The sequence below is a fragment of the Cervus elaphus genome, chromosome 11, assembly GCF_910594005.1.
Source record: "Cervus elaphus chromosome 11, mCerEla1.1, whole genome shotgun sequence".
NCBI classification, from domain to species: domain Eukaryota; kingdom Metazoa; phylum Chordata; class Mammalia; order Artiodactyla; family Cervidae; genus Cervus; species Cervus elaphus.
In genome coordinates, this window is record NC_057825.1 from 83,002,750 (window position 1) to 83,021,226 (window position 18,477).

An 18,477-nucleotide genomic window follows, 5' to 3' on the forward strand; every position below is an offset into this window, starting at 1 on the left:
AAATCATTTTAAATGCACGATGATCTATATCCTTATAAAATTTAACAAGGGAGAACTAATTCTTGATGTTAGAAAGAAGCTGAAGTGATCAGACTTCATTCACGTCTTTGACCTGCCATTGTGTGACACTGGAAGAAGTTACATTCCTGATGTCTTGATTCCCTTTTTTATAAAACAAAAAAGATCATACTAAATAAAAAAGAAGAAACATACAGCCCTTGTACTTGTATATCCATACTTTATCCCACTGGGTGCAGGCTTGATTTCAGAATACCTATTTTTTCAAAAAGCCACTAGCCATTGTTTAGAGAAGTGCAGTATATTTGCTATCTTAGAATATATGATTTTTAAACTCCCTCTTGGTTCTACAAAATTGAGCCCTAAAATATACCAAAAAATACTAGCCTTTAAAATATATTTGACAACACTGTTCAGAGCCTGATTTTCTCTATATTGTTACAAATCTGAAGTAGGCAGGAGGGAAAAGAAAAATCAGTAAGATATTCCATAATTGGTTCCAGAGAAAAATGAAGAGATTAGCCCAACAGCAAGTTGGTTAAATGCATGGATATATTACACATTTTCATGTGTGCACACACAAATATTACTATTTAGAGTTTATCAGCAGAGCAATTGTACATTTTAGGATGGTAATGAAAATCCTGGTTTGGTCTGATGCCCCACGAAGGTTCCATAGAACTGTCTACAATTCAAAGAGTAACTATCAAAATAACTCATCTTCTTGGCAACTTCTAGTTCTTTAAGATTAAACTGGTTCTATGTTAGGATAATCAGGAGTATTTTGGACCAAGTCTAATAATGAGGAGGGCTTCCCAGGTGGGCCCAGTGGTAAACAATCCATCTGCCAATGCAGGAGACACGGGTTTGATCTCTGGGATGGGAAGATCCCCTGGAGGAGGAAATGGAAACCTACTCCAGTATTCTTGACAGGAAAATCCCATGGACAGAGGAGCCTGGCAGGCTACAGCCCATGGGGTGTCAAAGAGTCGGACACGACTGAGCAACTGAGCATGCATGCTTTCTAAAAATTAGGGCATGAATGCTTTTGTACATAAACAATGTGGAGAGCTACAGTGGATTTGGCAGTAAGGGCTGCCACACCTAGGACTTAGCACATAACTACCCTCTAAGAAGTAGTTTGAACATGCCAAAATGAGGACACAATCTGGGGCTCCAGTTAGAGGTCTACACATGGAGAAGAGAAAGATTTCCTTAACAGCAATGGTAGGTGGGCCTGATGAAGACAGGAGCCAGACTGACACTGAAATAATGGATAGGCAAAACATACCTTGAGGAAATTTTGCAAAGCTTCCTGTACAGTTGAGGATGGTATATTTCCAAACAGAGTAGCAGCCATTTTTCTCTCAATCCAGCTCAGTTTTGAGACCTGCAAATATACAGCAACATCACTCAGACAGTTGACCACCTTTTGAATGAATAATCTCTCCTCAGATACATGTGTGTATGCACATATGTAGGGTATGCATACAATATCAGGCTGTCAGTTTCAGTTCAGTCATTCAGTCGTGTCTGACTGTGACTCCATGGACTGCAGCATGCCAGGCTTCCCTGTCCTTCACCACCTCCTGAAGCTTGCTCAAACTCATGTCCATAGAGTTGGTGACGCCATCCAAACATCTTATCCTCTGTTGTCCCCTTCTCCTGCCTTCAATCTTGCCCAGCATCAGGGTCTTTTCAAATGAGTCAGTTTTTTGCATCAGGTAGCCAAAGTATTAGAGTTTCAGCTTTTTTCAGCTTCAGCATCAGTCCTTCCAATGAATATTCAGGACTGATTTCCTTTAGGATTGACTGGCTGGATCTCCTTGAAGTCCAAGGGACTCTCAAGAGTCTTCTCCAATACCACAGTTCAAAAGCATTGGTTCTTCAGTGCTCAGTTTTCTTTATAGTCCAATTCTCACATCCATACATGACTACTGGAAAAATCATAGCTTTGACTAGACGAACCCATGTTGGCGAAGTACCGTCTCTGCTTTTTAATATGCTGCCTAGGTTGGCCATAGCCTTTCTTCCAAGGAATAAGCGTCTTTTAATTTCATGGCTGAAGTCACCATCTGCAGTGATTTTGGAGCCCCCCCCAAAATAAAGTCTCTTACTATTTGCATTGTTTCCCTGTCTATTTGCCAAGAAGTGATGGGACCAGATTCCATGATCTTAGATTTTTGAATGTTGAGTTTTAAGTCAACTTTTTCACTCTCCTCTTTGACTTTTATCAAGAGACTCTTTAGTTCTTCTTCACTTTCTGCCATAAGGGTGGTGTCACCTGCATATCTGAGGATATTGATATTCCTCCCAGCAATCTTGATTCCAGCTTGTGCTTCATCCATTCTGGCATTTTGCATGATGTATTCTGCATGTAAGTTAAATAAGCAGGGTGACAGTATGCAGCCTTGACGTACTCCTTTCCTGATTTGGAACCAGTCTGTTGCTCCATGTCCAGTGCTAACTGCTGCTTCTTAACCTACATACAGATTTCTGAGGAGGCAGGTCAGGTGGTCTGGTATTCCCATCTCTTGAAGAATTTTCCACAGTTTGTTGTGATCCACACAGTCAAAGGCTTTGGCATAGTCAATAAACAGAAGCAGATGTTTTTCTGGAACTCTCTTGCTTTTTCGATGATCCAGCGTATGTTGGCAATTTGATCTCTAATTCCTATGCCTTTTCTAAAACCAGCTTGAACATCTGGAAGTTCATGGTTCACATACTGTTGAAGCCTGGCTTGGAGAATTTTGAGCATTACTTTGCTAGCATGTGAGATGAGTGCAATTGTGTGGTAGTTTGAGCATTCTTTGGCATTGCCTTTCTTTGATTGGAATAAAAACTGAGTTCTGTGGCCACTGCTGGGTTTTCCAAATTTGCTGGCATATTGAGTGCAGCACTTTCACAGCATCATCCTTTAGGATTTGAAATAGCCCAGCTGGGATTCCATCACCTCCACTAGCTTTGTTCATAGTGATGCTTCCTAAGGCCCACTTGATTTCACATTCCAGGATGTCTGGCTCTAGGTGAGTGATCACACCATCATGATTATCTGGGTTGTGAAGATCTTTTTTGTACAGTTTTTCTGTGTATTCTTGCCACCTCTTCTTACTATCTTTTGCCCTGTTAGGTCCATACCATTTCTGTCCTTTATTGAGCCCATCTTTGCATGAAATGTTCCCTTAGTATCTCTAATTTTCTTGAAGAGATCTCTAGTCTTTCCCCTTCTATTGTTTTCCTCTATTTCTTTGCACTGATCATTGAGGAAGGCTTTCTTATCTCTCCTTGCTATTCTTTGGAACTTTGAATTCAAACAGGTATGTATCTTTCTTTTTCTCCTGTGCCTTTCACTTCTCTTCTTTTCTCAGCTATTTGTAAGGCCTCCTCAGACAACTATTTGGCCTTTTTGCATTTCTTCTTTTTGGGGATGGTCTTGATCACTGCCTCCTGTACAATGTCACAAACCTCCGTCCATAGTTCTTTAGGCACTCTGTCTAACAGATCTAATCCCTTGAATCTATACGTCACTTTCACTGTATAATCATAAGGGATTTGATTCAGATCATGCCTGAATGGTCTAATGGTTTTCCCTACTTTCTTCAATTTAAGTCTGAATTTGGCAAGAAGGAGTTCATGATCTGAGCCACAGTCAGCTCCCGGTCTTGTTTTGCTGATTGTATAGAACTTCTCCATCTTTGGCTGCAAAGAATATAATCAATCTGACTTTGGTATTGACCATCTGGTGATGTCCATGTGTAGAGTCTTCTCTTGTGTTGTTGGAAGAAGGTGTTTGCTATGACCAGTGTGTTCTCTTGGCAAAACTCTGTTAGCCTTTGCCCTGCTTCATTTTGTACTCCAAGGCCAAATTTGCCCGTTACTCCAGGTATCTCCTGACCTCCTACTTTTGCATTCATGTCCCCTATAATGAAAGGACATCTTTTTTGGGTGTTCTAGAAGGTCTTATAGGTCTTCATAGAACCGTTCAACTTCAGCTTCTTCAGCATTACTAGTTAGGGCATAGACTTGGATTACTGTGATATTGAATGGTTTGCCTTGGAAATGAATAGAGATCATTCTGCTCTATTCTGATCATGAATCAAGGTAAACGAAGTGGTCAAGCAGCAGATGGTAAGAGTGAACATCAACATTTTAGGAATCAGTGAACTAAAAATGGACTGGAATGGCAAATTTAATTCAGATGACCATTATATCTGTTACTGTGGGCAAGAACCCCTTAGAAGAAATGGAGTAGCCCTCATAGTCAACCAAAGAGCCCGAAATGCATACAATATAATATATATAGATATAAATCCATGCTATATACACTAGAGATATAACCTTTATGGTATTAGCATCTTGCCTTCCTTTTTCATAATTCTAACCATGAGCTAAAAGCACTGGTCACCAAACCAATTTGAAATACTCTTAAGCAGCCTCGTGTCTAAAGAAAGGCAGAGGGGTGGGGGTGGGGAACAATGCTGATCCCGTTCGTTCACGTGATTCTTGATTGTGAGATGACGAATAGTATTTCTTTGCACACAATACAGTAGCTACAGGACTCTGCCTTTGCCATGCTCCCAACCAGATCGGAACGCAGCAGCTCAGAAATGTAAACAGGCCAAGGTTCCTCAATCCAGAAGGAGTGTGCTGTGAGGGCCTGGTGTATGTATTTACAATTCAGGGGAATTTTTTAAAAAGCAACAACCACCAAAATTAAATCTCATATTGTCATTTGTTTTTTGCTTTCTTTTTAAATTTTTTCACTTTTAACAAATATGAAGAGTAAATATATAATATAAAAGATTAAAGGGATTCAGAAATGAGTACTTAAAAGGGGAGCTATGCTCTCCACAACCCCATCAAGTGCCTTCCTTTGCAATGCCATCTTCAAGGGTTCTAGGTAGCCATTGTTTTGTTGTTGTTCAGTTGCCCAGTCGTGTCTGGCTCTTTGCAACCCTATGGACTGCAGCATGCCAGGCCTCTGAGGTAGTCATTCAATTCAATTCAGTTCAGTTCAGCCTCTCAGTCGTGTCCAACTCTTTGCAACCCCGTAGGCTGCAGCATGCCAGGCCTCCCTGTCCATCACCAACTCCCGGAGTTTACTCAAACTCATGTCTATTGAGTCAGTGATGCCATCCAACCATCTCATCCTCTGTCGTCCCCTTCTCCTCCTGGCTTCAATCTTCCCAGCATCAGGGTCTTTTCAAAGAGTCAGTTCTTTACATCAGGTGGTCAAAGTATTGGAGTTTCAGCTTCAGCATCAGTCCTTCCAGTGAATACTCAGGACTGACTTCCTTTAGGAAGGTATCTATTAACGACTATTTTTTTAAAAAAATTATTCTATAAATATTTTATAATAACTTCAAGTGGAATGTAACCTTTAAGAAGTGTGAATTACTACATTGTATATCTGAAACTTACATAATATTGTACATCAACTATAGCTCAGTTTTAAAAAAAGAGGTACACAGTATTGGTATTATGTACCTATTAACATATGTAAGCTATAAGGATACACTGTGTAGCACAGGGAACATAGTCAACATTTTATGATAACTTTAAATGTAGTATAATCTATACAAGCGGCTTCCCAGGTGGCACTAGTGGTAAAGAACTTGTCTACCAATGCAGGAGACGTAAGAGACTCTGTTTAAGTCCTTGGGTCAGGAAGATCCCCTGGAGGAGGGCATGACAACCCACTCCAGTATTCTTGCCTGGGAAGTCCTATGGACAGAAGATCCTGGTGGGCCACAGTCCATGGCGTCACAAGGAGTCTGAACATGAACCAACTGAGCATACACACACAATCTATAAAAACTACGTTCACTGTGTTCTACACCTGAAACTAAGACAGTAACAGTAAGTCAACTATACTTCAAAAAGAATACTCTCTCCCCAAAATGATTCCCTGGCTTTTCTACATAATGTTACTTAATTGCTATGCTTATTTTTGCTTTTTTTTGAACTAGAAAAAGAAGTTATGTTGTTCATCTTCTTTGACTTGTTGTTTTCTCTTAACACTATAGGTTTTAAGAGTTCATCTAGAGTAGTTGAAGTTCAGTCATTTAAACAACTCTGAGACAGTCCATCATTTAAACATACATCAATGATTTTTCATCCACCCTTTTTTTCAGTGGACATTTGGGTCTTCTTCCATTTTTTTGCTCTGAGAAACAAGGCTGCTACAGCCATTCTTATGTATCCTTCTAAAGCACATTTGCAAGAGTTTCTTTAGGGTGGGTACCAGTGTCACACAATAAACAAGCAATCAAATTCAAGAGATAATACCCAACTGTTTCTAAGATGGTTATATCAATCTGTGCTCCCACAACAATGTAGGAATTTCTGTTACTCCATAATTTTGCAACATCTCATATTAATAAAGTTTTATCAAATGGGAATAAAATGGCATATCCTTATTTATCATTTCCTATTATTTCTAATTCAAGATTTATGGTTTTTAAGCTGTTTTGTTTCTAAATTTCTAATACTGATATAATTGCTTTTTGATCAGAAAACCTGTATGATATCAATTCTGACTTGCTTCATGATCTCATGTATGGTCAATTTTGTAAACATTTTGCATATGCTTGAAAAATGTATGTCCTCTTTGGCTAGATACATGGTTTCAACTATGTTTATTAGATCAAAATTATTAAATGTAAGGCTCCAATCAATGTTTTAGATACTTACTAGTACTTTTTTGTCTCTTGTTCTATTAATTATCAAAAGATAATTTCTTCAGCAGTGCCTATTTACTACTAAATCCTTCCACTGAATTTTCTTTTAATCACAAATAATATACTTCTTTTTAAAATGTATTTTTAATTGGAGGATAACTGCTTTACAATGTTGTACTGGATTTTGCCGTACAACAGTGTGAATCAGCCACGTGTATACACATATCCACTCCCTTCTGAGCTTCCCTCCCACTCCCCCACCCTCATCCCACCCCTCTGGCTGTCACAGAGCACTGGGTCAAGCTGCCCGTGTTACACGGCAACTTCCCACTAGTTATCTACTTTACATAAGGTAATGTATATAAAGAGCTGTATATACAAGTGTATATAAAAATGTTATATACAAAAATATACATAAAAGTTGTTTCTTTTTTTCATATCTACCTGATCATTTTTCTAGTCTCATGTTCTTTATCCATTTTCCCCTGATTCATTTTATTTTTAGGAACACATTATATGGGGCTTCCTGGTAGCTCAGCTGGTAAAGAATCCGCCTGCAATGCAGGAGACCCCGGTTTGATTCCTGGGTTGGGAAGATCCTCTGGAGAAAGGGTAGGCTACCCACTCCAGTATTCCTGGGCTTCCCTTATGGCTCAGCTGGTAAGGAATCCACCTGCAATGCAGGAGACTTGGGTCTGATCCCTTGGTTGGGAAGATCCCCTGGAGAAGGGAACAGCTACTCACTCTAGTATTTTTGATGTACATAGATATATCAAAAATTGTTCCATATTTTTCATATCTACCTGATCATTTTTGTAGTCTCACGCTCTTTATCTATTTTCCCCTAATTCATTTTATTTTTAGGAACACAAGACATAGATAGCTGTTGAATACTCTGTTTAATACTCTGTATTCCATGTTTCCAAAATCTGAAGTCCTTTCAGATGTACCTCTATTCTTTCTGTTCATTTGTTCTGTTGACTGCCGTTTATGATGGCTTGTTTCCCCATATGTATTCTGTTATTTTTGACTATGATACGAGCTCAACTCTGTAGGAATGTTCTAAGGCTTGTGTGTGAAGGTACAATCCTCCAGGGAGGATTAGCATTAGCTTCTGCCATTTGTCTGTGGTATGAAGATCAGGTTCCATTTGGAATTAAATTTTCCTTCTTGAGTTTTTGGGTTTTTTTTTAAGCCTAATCCAACAGTGTACATTCTAGCTCCAGGCTCCTATGAGTCTGGGTCAATGATTTTTTAAATCAGGGGAGTCCCTTACTGTCATGACACTATTTTTACAAAAATATTTAAAACTGGCACAATAGAAACTGCTTACTCTTAAAAGGATGAAATGTGATAAGAAATATAAAGTATAAAATGCACACGTGACATACACAGCAGGTGCTCATTAAAAGTAAAACCTCCTGCTTTATTTCTAATCTTCTATAAGCCACAATTAAAAAGCTTCATCTTCTGCCTACCCCAATTTTCTCATTCAGAAATAGCATTTCTCTTTGGGGCAATTTTTCATGCAGCTGTTAAGATACACTTTCACATTCTGTTAACTTTCTGTAAACGAGTGCCATTTAACACACTGGGTCTCAGACTTACCAGCTACTTTTATTTATTTCTATACATCTTAGGTCCCCACGTAAATTAAGTTCCTTGAAGATAAGGATGGTTTTTTATTTACCTTCTGGCCAGTGAGAACATACTATATGCTCAGTAAACTTGGATAAGTGAAAAAATCCTCTTACAAAACAGAGCAGTGCGTCAATATAGGGTACACGGGTGTAGGTGGCTGATCACCATCTGAGAAAGCACATATAAAGGGAAACACCATGACTACTTCTAGGGAAAAGGGAAAGGCAGTGAAGAAAAAAGACATACACATTTATAAAATCAAATAGTGTATGCGGCCTTTCCTACTGGCTCAGCAGTAAAGAATCCGCCAGCAACGCAGGTGATTCAGGAGATGTGGGTTCAATTCCTGAGTCAGGAAGATATCCTGGAGGAGGGCATGGCAATCCACTCCAGTAGTCTTGCCTGGAGAATCCCATGGACGAAGGAGCTTGATGGACTACAGTGCATGGTGCCGCAAAGAGTCAGACACAACTAGAGCAACTGAGCATGTTGTATGTAATGCAACATATATTTATATAATACGTTAAATTTATCAACTCATAAAATATGCATTGATTTCACAATTTTCTCTACAGCAGACACTAGGTATAACAAGAGGAAGCCACTGAAAATCTATCATATAATCATAATATATTCACATAAGATTTATAGATAGAAGCAATCAACTTACAGCGTAACAGTATCTTCCCTTGAGGTAATACAAAAAGGGTTCTTCAGGTAAAAATTCGATTGCTTTATCTAGATGTTCCTGAAAGAAAATTAAAAAAAAAATGTCATCTCCCAAGTTTCAGGCAGTGTTGAATGACACTCTGCCTAGCAATTTCAAAGGGACTTTATGATGCTGTTTCCTCCCCCTCTTTATCATGAATACAATTAAGCTTATCAATAATTCAATCATCAAAATGCTCACAACTACAAGTGTGATTATGATTTAATAAGGCTACAGAGGATGTCACTTTAAAAAGAGAAAACAGCCAAGTCGCATTTTTGTCTGCCCATGACTTGCCTACCTAATACTTCAGTTCAGTTCAGTTCAGTCGCTCAGTCGTGTCCGACTCTTTGCGACCCCATAAATCGCAGCACACCAGGCCTCCCTGTCCATCACCAACTCCCGGAGTTTACTCAAACCCATGTCCATTGAGTCGGTGATGCCATCCAGCCATCTCATGCTCTGTCATCCCCTTCTCCTCCTGCCCCCAATCCCTCCCAGAATCAGGGTCTTTTCCAACGAATCAACTCTTCGCATGAGGTGGCCAGAGTACTGGAGTTTCAGCTTCAGCATCAGTCCTTCCAATGAACACTCAGGACAGATCTCCTTTAGGATGGACGGGTTAGATCTCCTTGCAGTTCAAGGGACTCTCAAAAGTCTTCTCCAATACCACAGTTCAAAAGCATCAATTTTCGGTGCTCAGCTTTCTTCACAGTCCAACTCTCACATCCATACATGACCACTGGAAAAACCATAGCCTTGACCAGACAGACCTTTGTTGGCAAAGTAATGTCTCTGCTTTTTAACATGCTGTCTAGGTTGGTCATAACTTTCCTTCTAAGGAGTAAGCATCTTTTAATTTCATGGCTGCAATCACCATCTGCAGTGATTTTGGAGCCCCCCAAAATAAAGCCTGACACTGTTTCCATTGTCTCCCCATCTATTTGCCATGAAGTGATGGGACCAGATGCCATGATCTTAGTTTTCTGAATGTTAAGCTTTAAGCCAACTTTTTCACTCTCCTCTTTCACTTTGTAGGTATAATGGAAAACAGAAGAGCAGAACTAGGTAACAGAGCAATCTACCCACTTGACATTGTCAAATGGTTATAGGGAGCTGGAAAACAAAGAACTCTTTGCCCATCCTTACAATTATTGACCCTGAGGGGTTATTTACTGAGTGAATATAACTGTTTGTTGTTGCTGTTCAGTTGCTAAGTCATATCTGTGCTTTGTGGCCCCATGGACTATAGCATGCCAGGCTCCTCTGTCCTACACTGTCTCCTGGAGTTTGCTCAAATTCTTGTCCATTGAGTTAGTGACGCTATCTAACCATCTCATCTTGGGCTGCCCTCTTCTCCTTTTGCCTTCCATCTTACCCAGCATCAGGGGCTTTTCCAATGAGTCAAGTCTTCACATCAGGAAGCCAAAGTATTGGAGCTTCAGCTCCAGCATCAGTCCTTCCAGTGAATATTCATGTTTAATCGCATATAGGATTGACTGGTTGGATCTCCTTGCAGTCCAAGAGACTCTCAAGAGTCTTTTCCAACACCACAATTCAAAATTATCAATTCTTCAGCACTCAGCCTTCTTTACGGTCCAACTCTCACAACCAGACATGACTACTGGGAAAACCATAGCTTTGCCTATACAGACCTTTGCTGGCAGCATGCTGTCTGCTTTTTAATATGCTGTCTAGGTTTGTCTTAGCTTTTCTTCCAAGAAGCAAGCATCTTTTCATTTCAGGGCTGCAGCCACCATCTGCAGTGATTTTAGAGCCCAAGAAGATAAAATCTGTCACCGTTTCCATTTTTTCCCCATCTATTTGCCATGAAGTGATGAAATCAGATGCCATGATCTTAGGTTTTTGAATGGTGAGTTTCAAGCCAGCTTTTTCACTCTCCTCTTTCACCCTTATCAAGAGGCTCTTTAGATTCTCTTCACTTTCATTAGAGTAGTATCATATCTGAGCTTGTGTATATTTCTCCCAGAAATCTTGATTCCAACTTGTGATTCATCCAGTCCAATATTTCACATGATGTACTTTACAAAGAAGTTAAATAAGCAGGGTGACAATACACAGTCTTGATGTACTCCTTTCCAATTTTGAACCAGTCAGTTGTTCCATGTCCAATTCTAACTGTTGCTTCTTGACCCACAAACAGGTTTCTCAGGAGACAGGTAAGGTGGTCTGGTACTCCCATGTCTTTGAAAATTTTCCAGTTGCTGAACCACACATTCAAAGGCTTTAGCATAGTCAATGAAGCAGAAGTAGATGTTTTTCTGGATCTCCCTTGCTTTCTCCATGATGTAACAAACGTTGGCAATTTGGTCTCTGGTTCCTCTGCCTCTTTGAAACCCAGCTTGTACATCTGGACGTTCTTGGTTCACGTATTGCTGAAGCCTAAATTGAAGGAGTCTAAACATAACCTTGCTAGCATGTGAAATGAGTGCAATTGTATGGTAGCTTGAACATTCTCTAGGATTGCACTTCTTGGATTGGAATGAAAATTGATCTTTTCCAGTCCTGTAACCACTGTAACTATAACTACAGGCACATTATAAATAATGAGTATGCTCATTACTTATTTTACTCATTTACCATGGCAAATTTAAGTCCTACATTGAATTCTACTCCTCCTAACAAATTAATTTGTAGAAAATGTTAACGAATTAATTCCAGCCATGTTTATGATGTAGGTGAGCTCACGACCAAAAGGCGAAGACTCTGCCTTTAGAAAAACAATACTCATCTACTTTGTGACTTCTTTCAGGTTCTATAATAATAATAATGATTTTTAATCAACCAAAGAGCTTGATTCTTTTTGGCACAGTACTTTCAAAGACTGACATTTCATTTAAGTAAAAAAGATGAATTCCTAGAGATAAATTTGTTGAATAATTTGATTTGTACTTGTTAATGGAACATTAACAAGCTACATTAAAACATTTTTAATATCAAGAAATACCTTGAAGCGATATCCGTAGTTAATTTTGTTTTGTAAGCCCTCAAACTCAGATACATAGCCACACAAAACTGCATACCTGAAAAGGATAAAAACAGTGGACACTGTGTAAACTTTTAATGAAATATCATGAAATTTAACATTTAAAAAATATATCTAAACTATTCATTAATATTTAACAAAAGTATTCATATAAATGCAAGGACCCTAAAAATAATAAATACTTGACATAAACATGAGGCCAGTTTCCTCATCTATAACTGGGGATGCTAACACCCTCTATCTTGTGTATGTATTGTGAGGGTAAAATATCTAAAATGTAATTGCTTAGAATAGTGCCTGGCATGAGTGAGTTTCATGAAAGATGAGCTGCTGCAATCACAATCATCAACATCAAAGTCACAAAGAGACTCTCAGGAAAGACTAACCAAATTAAAAGTATTAAACTGAAAAATATACTGTGTCAACAGATTCCTGTTTCTTTTTCATAAAAATAAAAAGTTCACGGTTCCCTTTAATGTCATTTGAAAATTAAAACAAGTATCATCACTAAAAACAAAAACTAATACAAAATTTTTAAAAAATACTAAAACCAAAGATAATTTTAGACTATGTTTTTTCAAAAATTTCCCATGCCCTTCAATCCTTCCTCGGAAACACATTACTACAATATTGCATCTCATGAATTCTTTCCTTTTTTTCCATTAGGAATATAAAATTTACATCAATAATTACTTGAATATAAATTGGATACAATATTTGTTCAGCAAACTGCTTCCTCTAAAAATTGGGCATATATTACTTTTTACATTCAGACTATTTCTGTACAAAAGTATTTAGAGTTTTTCTGTCTGAGGCAAAATATTCATTTACTTTAATATCAGTATTTCAAAAGTAAGTCCTAATTTTCACTTGCATTTTCATAACTGAAGTGGAAATGCAATTTTGGGTGTTATTTATCTTGATTGTTTCTGTGGATATACATGTGAACTTTAAAATAAGAAGGTGACGAGAACAATTTTCTTAATTTGGAATAGTCAGACCATTCCTGGACACAGAAGATCACACAATTCACAACAACTTATGCACAACCTATAAAATGGCCACTTTTCAGTTATAACTTTTTTGACCTCTTAATTTTCATTAGAAAATCAATAATGTCCTAACAGTAAAAGCAAGAGTTAGGACAAAAGCAACCTATTAAAGGTGAGCTGAGAACTTACCTATGTTAGGAGATACTACTTAAATTACTGTATTTAAAAACTACCTTAAATTACTATAATACATTTACCATAACTGTTGTTGTTTAGTCACTTAGTCGTGCCTGACTCTTTTATGACCCCATGGACTATAGTCCATCAGGCTTCTCTGTCCATGGGATTTCCCAGGCAAGAACACTGGATTGGGTTACCATTTCCTTCTCCAGGGGATCTTCCCAACCCAGGGATTGAACCTGTATCTCCTGCATTGGAAGGCACATTCTTTACCACTAAGCCACCTGGGAAGCCCAACACAACTGTAGCAATATTGATATACAATACTGAAAAATTTTATAATGAACCAATATTAATACATTATTGTTAACTACACTCATGCTTCCTTCTAATTTCCAGCTGTTTTTCCCTTATGTCCTTAAATTTTGACATTTTTCTCTCCATCCTTCCTTTCATATTTATCCCTGTTAATTCACATATTTTTTAGTATCTCTTTCCCATGTGAAAATCTTTTAGTTACTCCTGTCATCCATCATCCACCCTGTTTCTCCTAATTTTGTGCCAGTTGCAACCTTTATAAGAATACCTTCCATATCTTCACCCACTGAAAAAAATGACTGAACACACTAGTGTCTAAGATTCAGATCTGGAATGATAGAATAATGATATTGTCAACAGATATTCTGTTGAATAATTGAGGCTCAAACCATTCTCACACCACAGGTAACACAGAATCTTGCCTGTATTTTAACATTGTCTCCAAGAAGATTACAGGTGAACTTGTTTTCATGCTTTCCTTAAATCCAGACAATTAGCTTAATTTCCCTACTCTATCCACTAGCAAAGAAAAAATAGATCATGTCACATTTTTAGAAAAATCTATGTTGGATCTACTTGAACTTCATCATTCACAGAACACCCAACCAACTATTCGTTCTGGAGTCAAAGGAAAAGATTCGATGTTCACTGATCTACAGTGGTGGAATAAATCTTCTGTTTTCTGAAAAATCAGAAAAGCTTATGCATATTTGATCTAGCTTTTACAGAGTTCTTTCAGCACATTCTTTACAAGTCACTCTAAGTGAAGGGGGAAAAAAGGAAAAAACACGACTTATGAAAACCATAATATGAAATATGTGCATTTTCTCTTATAAATAATCTGTCAACAGAGTCTTATGCTTTTTTAAGTCTGTTTCTTTAAAGTCTAAAGTACTATTTATCTTCTTACAAACCATAAATTCAAAGTTCACCTGACCACTTTTCCCAAAAGAATCATCATTTCTTTTCTGGCAATCAATCTCCCCTATAACTACATGTATGTGGTATATATGTTGTTCTTTTTGATACTGTTTATCTTGAAAAATGTAATTTAAAATTTTACTTTGTAAACTCTTAGGTTGATGGGAACAAGTAAGCAACTATACACAATATGGTCTATGACCTCCATCTAGAGGTTGTTCTAACTATATTTGCTTTAACAAAAATTCTATATTTTCTTTGCATCTATAGCAAATATTTTAATAATTGACAAGCAGCCCTGTCTCAACAACTAGTAAGCAACTATTAACTCAACTCCAAGAAGCTTCTGATTTAGGGCCAATGCTCTTTATACTGTGAAAAAGCAGAGGAAGAGTAATGTAAAAGATGAAATACTGAGTATATACAAATATAAGATCTGGCTTTTATTTTCCCCACTTATTGTGTGACCCTTGGTTACTAATCACAACACCACATGGCACACACATATACCGGCCTCCACACACAAACACCATATACACAGACTGCTTTGTTTATACTTTCCATAAAATGGAAACAGGTTGTTCTGTGAAACACATGCATGTGGATATAATTTGTGAACAGTAGAGCACAATGAATATGTAAGACATTATTTATAATTAAGGTCAGGCCTGATTAGCTAACAAACTGCGAATCCATTGGTAATTTTGCTCTCTTGATTCTAGAAGTATTTTAGACTGGTACAACAAAAACAGTAGAATTTTACAGAAAGCTTATGTAGCTTTAAAGTTACAAGGCAATTTCATTTGGAAAATATGAAGATGAAAAACAAGTTTTTAAAATAACATTTGTTTTTCAATTATTCCCTTGATATCAGTCCTTTATGAAATTATTCCTAATGATTGCTCTTTTATTTCAAATTGAAGGCTTATAAACCATCACAGTGGAGAAGGCAATGGCATCCCACTCCAGTATTCCTGCCTGGAAAATCCCATGGACGGAGGAGTCTGGTGGGCTGCAGTCCCCGGGGTCCCACAGAGTCGGACACGACTGAAGTGACTTAGCAGCAGCAGAAACCATCACAGAACCCTGCAAACCATGGGTCAACAAACTTTAGCTTCAGGGTTAGGTAGCAAACATTTTAGGTTGTGGGATCAGAGAATCTGTTACAACTATTCAACATCATTGCTATGTGCAATGCACAGGGATGGCTGTGCTCCAATAAAATTTTATTTACAAAAGCAGGCAGTTGCATTTGGCCTGGAGGCCATGGTTTGTCATTTATACTGAACGAATGAGAAAAAGTCTTAACATATTGAGGAAAATTCCAGCAGAATAAGATATTTTCATGATATTTTATTACAATTGACTATGGAATCAATCAACGTAAATTTCACCCATTGCTTCTCAAACCAAAGTTTTAATTTTTCTTTTCCATCAGCCTAAACCTCTATTACTGTATTTAATTGAATGAGAATTCTTAAATCTAGTAGGTACATCACAATAAATTTTAAAAATTAAGATAAATTTGACTTTTGAATTTATTAAATTTTATTAACTGACCAGATTTTAATTGTTTCTTAATTAAAAAGTCATACTGAATAAAAAAATCACGTGAAACACAAATGGATCAGTACTCTGTGTTTCTGTGTGTATATGGATAAGATTTCCCTCATGGTCAAATATCAGCGTTATAAATAAGCGAGTTGTGTGCGAGCTAAGTCGCTTCGGTCATGTCCAACTCTTTGTGACCCCGTGAGCTGTAGCCTGCCAGGCTCCTTTGCCTATGCGGATTCTCCAGGCAAGAATAGTGGAGTGAGTCACCTCCAGGGGATCTTCCCGGCCCAGGGATCGAACCTGCGTGTCCTGCTGCTCCTGCACTGCAGGCAGATTCTTCACCGCTGGGCCACTGGGGAAGCCCAAATACGGCAGTGAGTACACAACAAAAGGACTTCTCTAGCAGCTCACCTGAAATGCAGGAGCTGCAGGAGGCATGGGTTTGATCCCTGGTCGGAAAGATCCCCGGGAGAAGGGCACGGCAACCCACTGCAGTATCCTTGCCTGGAGAATCCCATGGACAGAGGAGACTGTGGCCTACAATCCATAGGGTGGCAAAGAGTTGGCCACGACTGAAGCGACTTAGCAAACATGCACACACACAACAAAAGTGAAAATAGATGAACAAAGGAGAAGTAGCCAGATTAGTGGAAGACAGGTTGGGAAATACACTAAGGAAGAGTTAAGCGTAATCTGTCCTCACACAGTGAATTTTAAAGTGTTTATGATGCCTTCAGGGAAGATTCAGGATTGTTCTTGTATGGAAATTTGGAAGTTCACACTGATAAGTGTCCTCAAGTTGAAGATTAACATCAAATGTACCTTTTTAATGTGATTCTTCGCTGACACAGATGCATGCATGGAAGAAGGAGGGCTTCCCTGGTGGTTCAGACTGTAAAGAATCCACCCACAGTGCGGGAGACCTGGGTTTGATCCCTGGGTTGGGAAGATGTTCTGGAGGAGGGCATGGCAACCCACTCTAGTACTCTTGCCTGGAGAATCCCCATGGACAGAGGAGCCTGGTGGGCTACAGTCCACGGGGTTGCAAAGATTCAGACATGACTGAGCAACTAAACACACACAGCACATAGGACAAGGCAGAGGACACCAGAGAAAGAGGAAGCAGAGGCTCAGAGTTAAGAGTAGGGCTTCAGTGTTCTTTCTGCATCCAAATCTGGCTAATCAGCACCCAAACATTTACAATACCAAAAGAGATGAAGACAGTGTAGCTTGATCAGTAGAAATTCCTTATGGTTATACTAAAAACGGAAGAATAGAGTACCTTAACACATATTAATTTATTAATACTCAGTTCAGTTCAGTTCAGTCGCTCAGTCGTGCCCAACTCTTTGCGACCCCATGAATCGCAGCATGCCAGCCCTCCCTGTCCATCACCAACTCCTGGAGTTTACTCAAACTCATGTCCATCGAGTCGGTGATACCATCCAACCATCTCATCCTCTGTCGTCCCCTTCTCCTCCTGCCCCCAATCCCTCCCAGCTTCAGGGTCTTTTCCAATGAGTCAACTCTTCACATGAGGTGGCCAAAGTATTGGAGTTTCAGCCTCACATCAGTCCTTCCAGTGAACACCCAGGACTGATCTCCTTTAGGATGGACTGGTTGGATCACCTTGAAGTCCAAGGGACTCTCAAGAGTCTTCTCCAACACCACAGTTCAAAAGCATCAATTCTTTGGTGCTCAGCCTTCTTCACAGTCCAACTCTCACATCCATACATGACCACTGTAAAAACCATAGCCTTGACTAGATGGACCTTTGTTGGCAAAGTGATGTCTCTGCTTTTTAATATGCTATCTAGGTTGGTCATAACTTTCCTTCCAAGGAGTACGCATCTTTTAATGTCATGGCTGCAGTCACCATCTGCAGTGATTTTGGAGCCCAAAAAAATGAAGTCTGACACTGTTTCCACTGTCTCCCCATCCATTTGCCATGAAGTGATGGGACCAGATGCCATGATCTTAGTTTTCTGAATGTTGAGCTTTAAGCCAACTTTTTCACTCTCCTCTTTCACTTTCATCAAGAGGCTTTTTAGTTCCTCTTCACTTTCTGCCATAAGGGTGGTATCATCTGCATATCTGAGGTTATTGATATTTCTCCCAGCAGTCTTGATTCCAACTTATGCTTCTTCCAGCCCAGCGTTTCTCATGATGTACTCTGCATGTAAGTTATATATGCAGGGTGACAATATACAGCCTTGACATACTCCTTTTCCTATTCGGAACTAGTTTGTTGCTCCATGTCCAGTTCTAACTGTTGCTTCTTGACCTGCACATAGGTTTCTCAAGAGGCAGGTCAGGTGGTCTGGTATTCCCATCTCTTGAAGAATTTTTACAGTTTATTGTGATCCACACAGTCAAAGGCTCTGGCATAGTGAATAAAGCAGAAGTAGACGTTTTTCTGGAACTCTCTTGCTTTTCAATGATCCAGCAGATGTTGGC

General features: G+C 38.8%; 1 protein-coding gene across 1 annotated transcript in view; it reads right to left on the reverse strand.

The window, feature by feature from the left end:
• LOC122703755 (regulator of microtubule dynamics protein 2) overlaps positions 1 to 18,477 on the reverse strand; it is a 60,061-nt gene that overhangs the window by 17,962 nt on the left and 23,622 nt on the right. The window contains exons 5-7 of the mRNA XM_043918214.1: positions 12,017 to 12,092; positions 9,010 to 9,087; positions 1,310 to 1,408 (exon numbers count right to left, since the gene is read on the reverse strand). Coding sequence (XP_043774149.1) covers positions 1,310 to 1,408; positions 9,010 to 9,087; positions 12,017 to 12,092 — 253 coding nt within the window. The remainder of the gene's footprint in view (positions 1 to 1,309; positions 1,409 to 9,009; positions 9,088 to 12,016; positions 12,093 to 18,477) is intronic.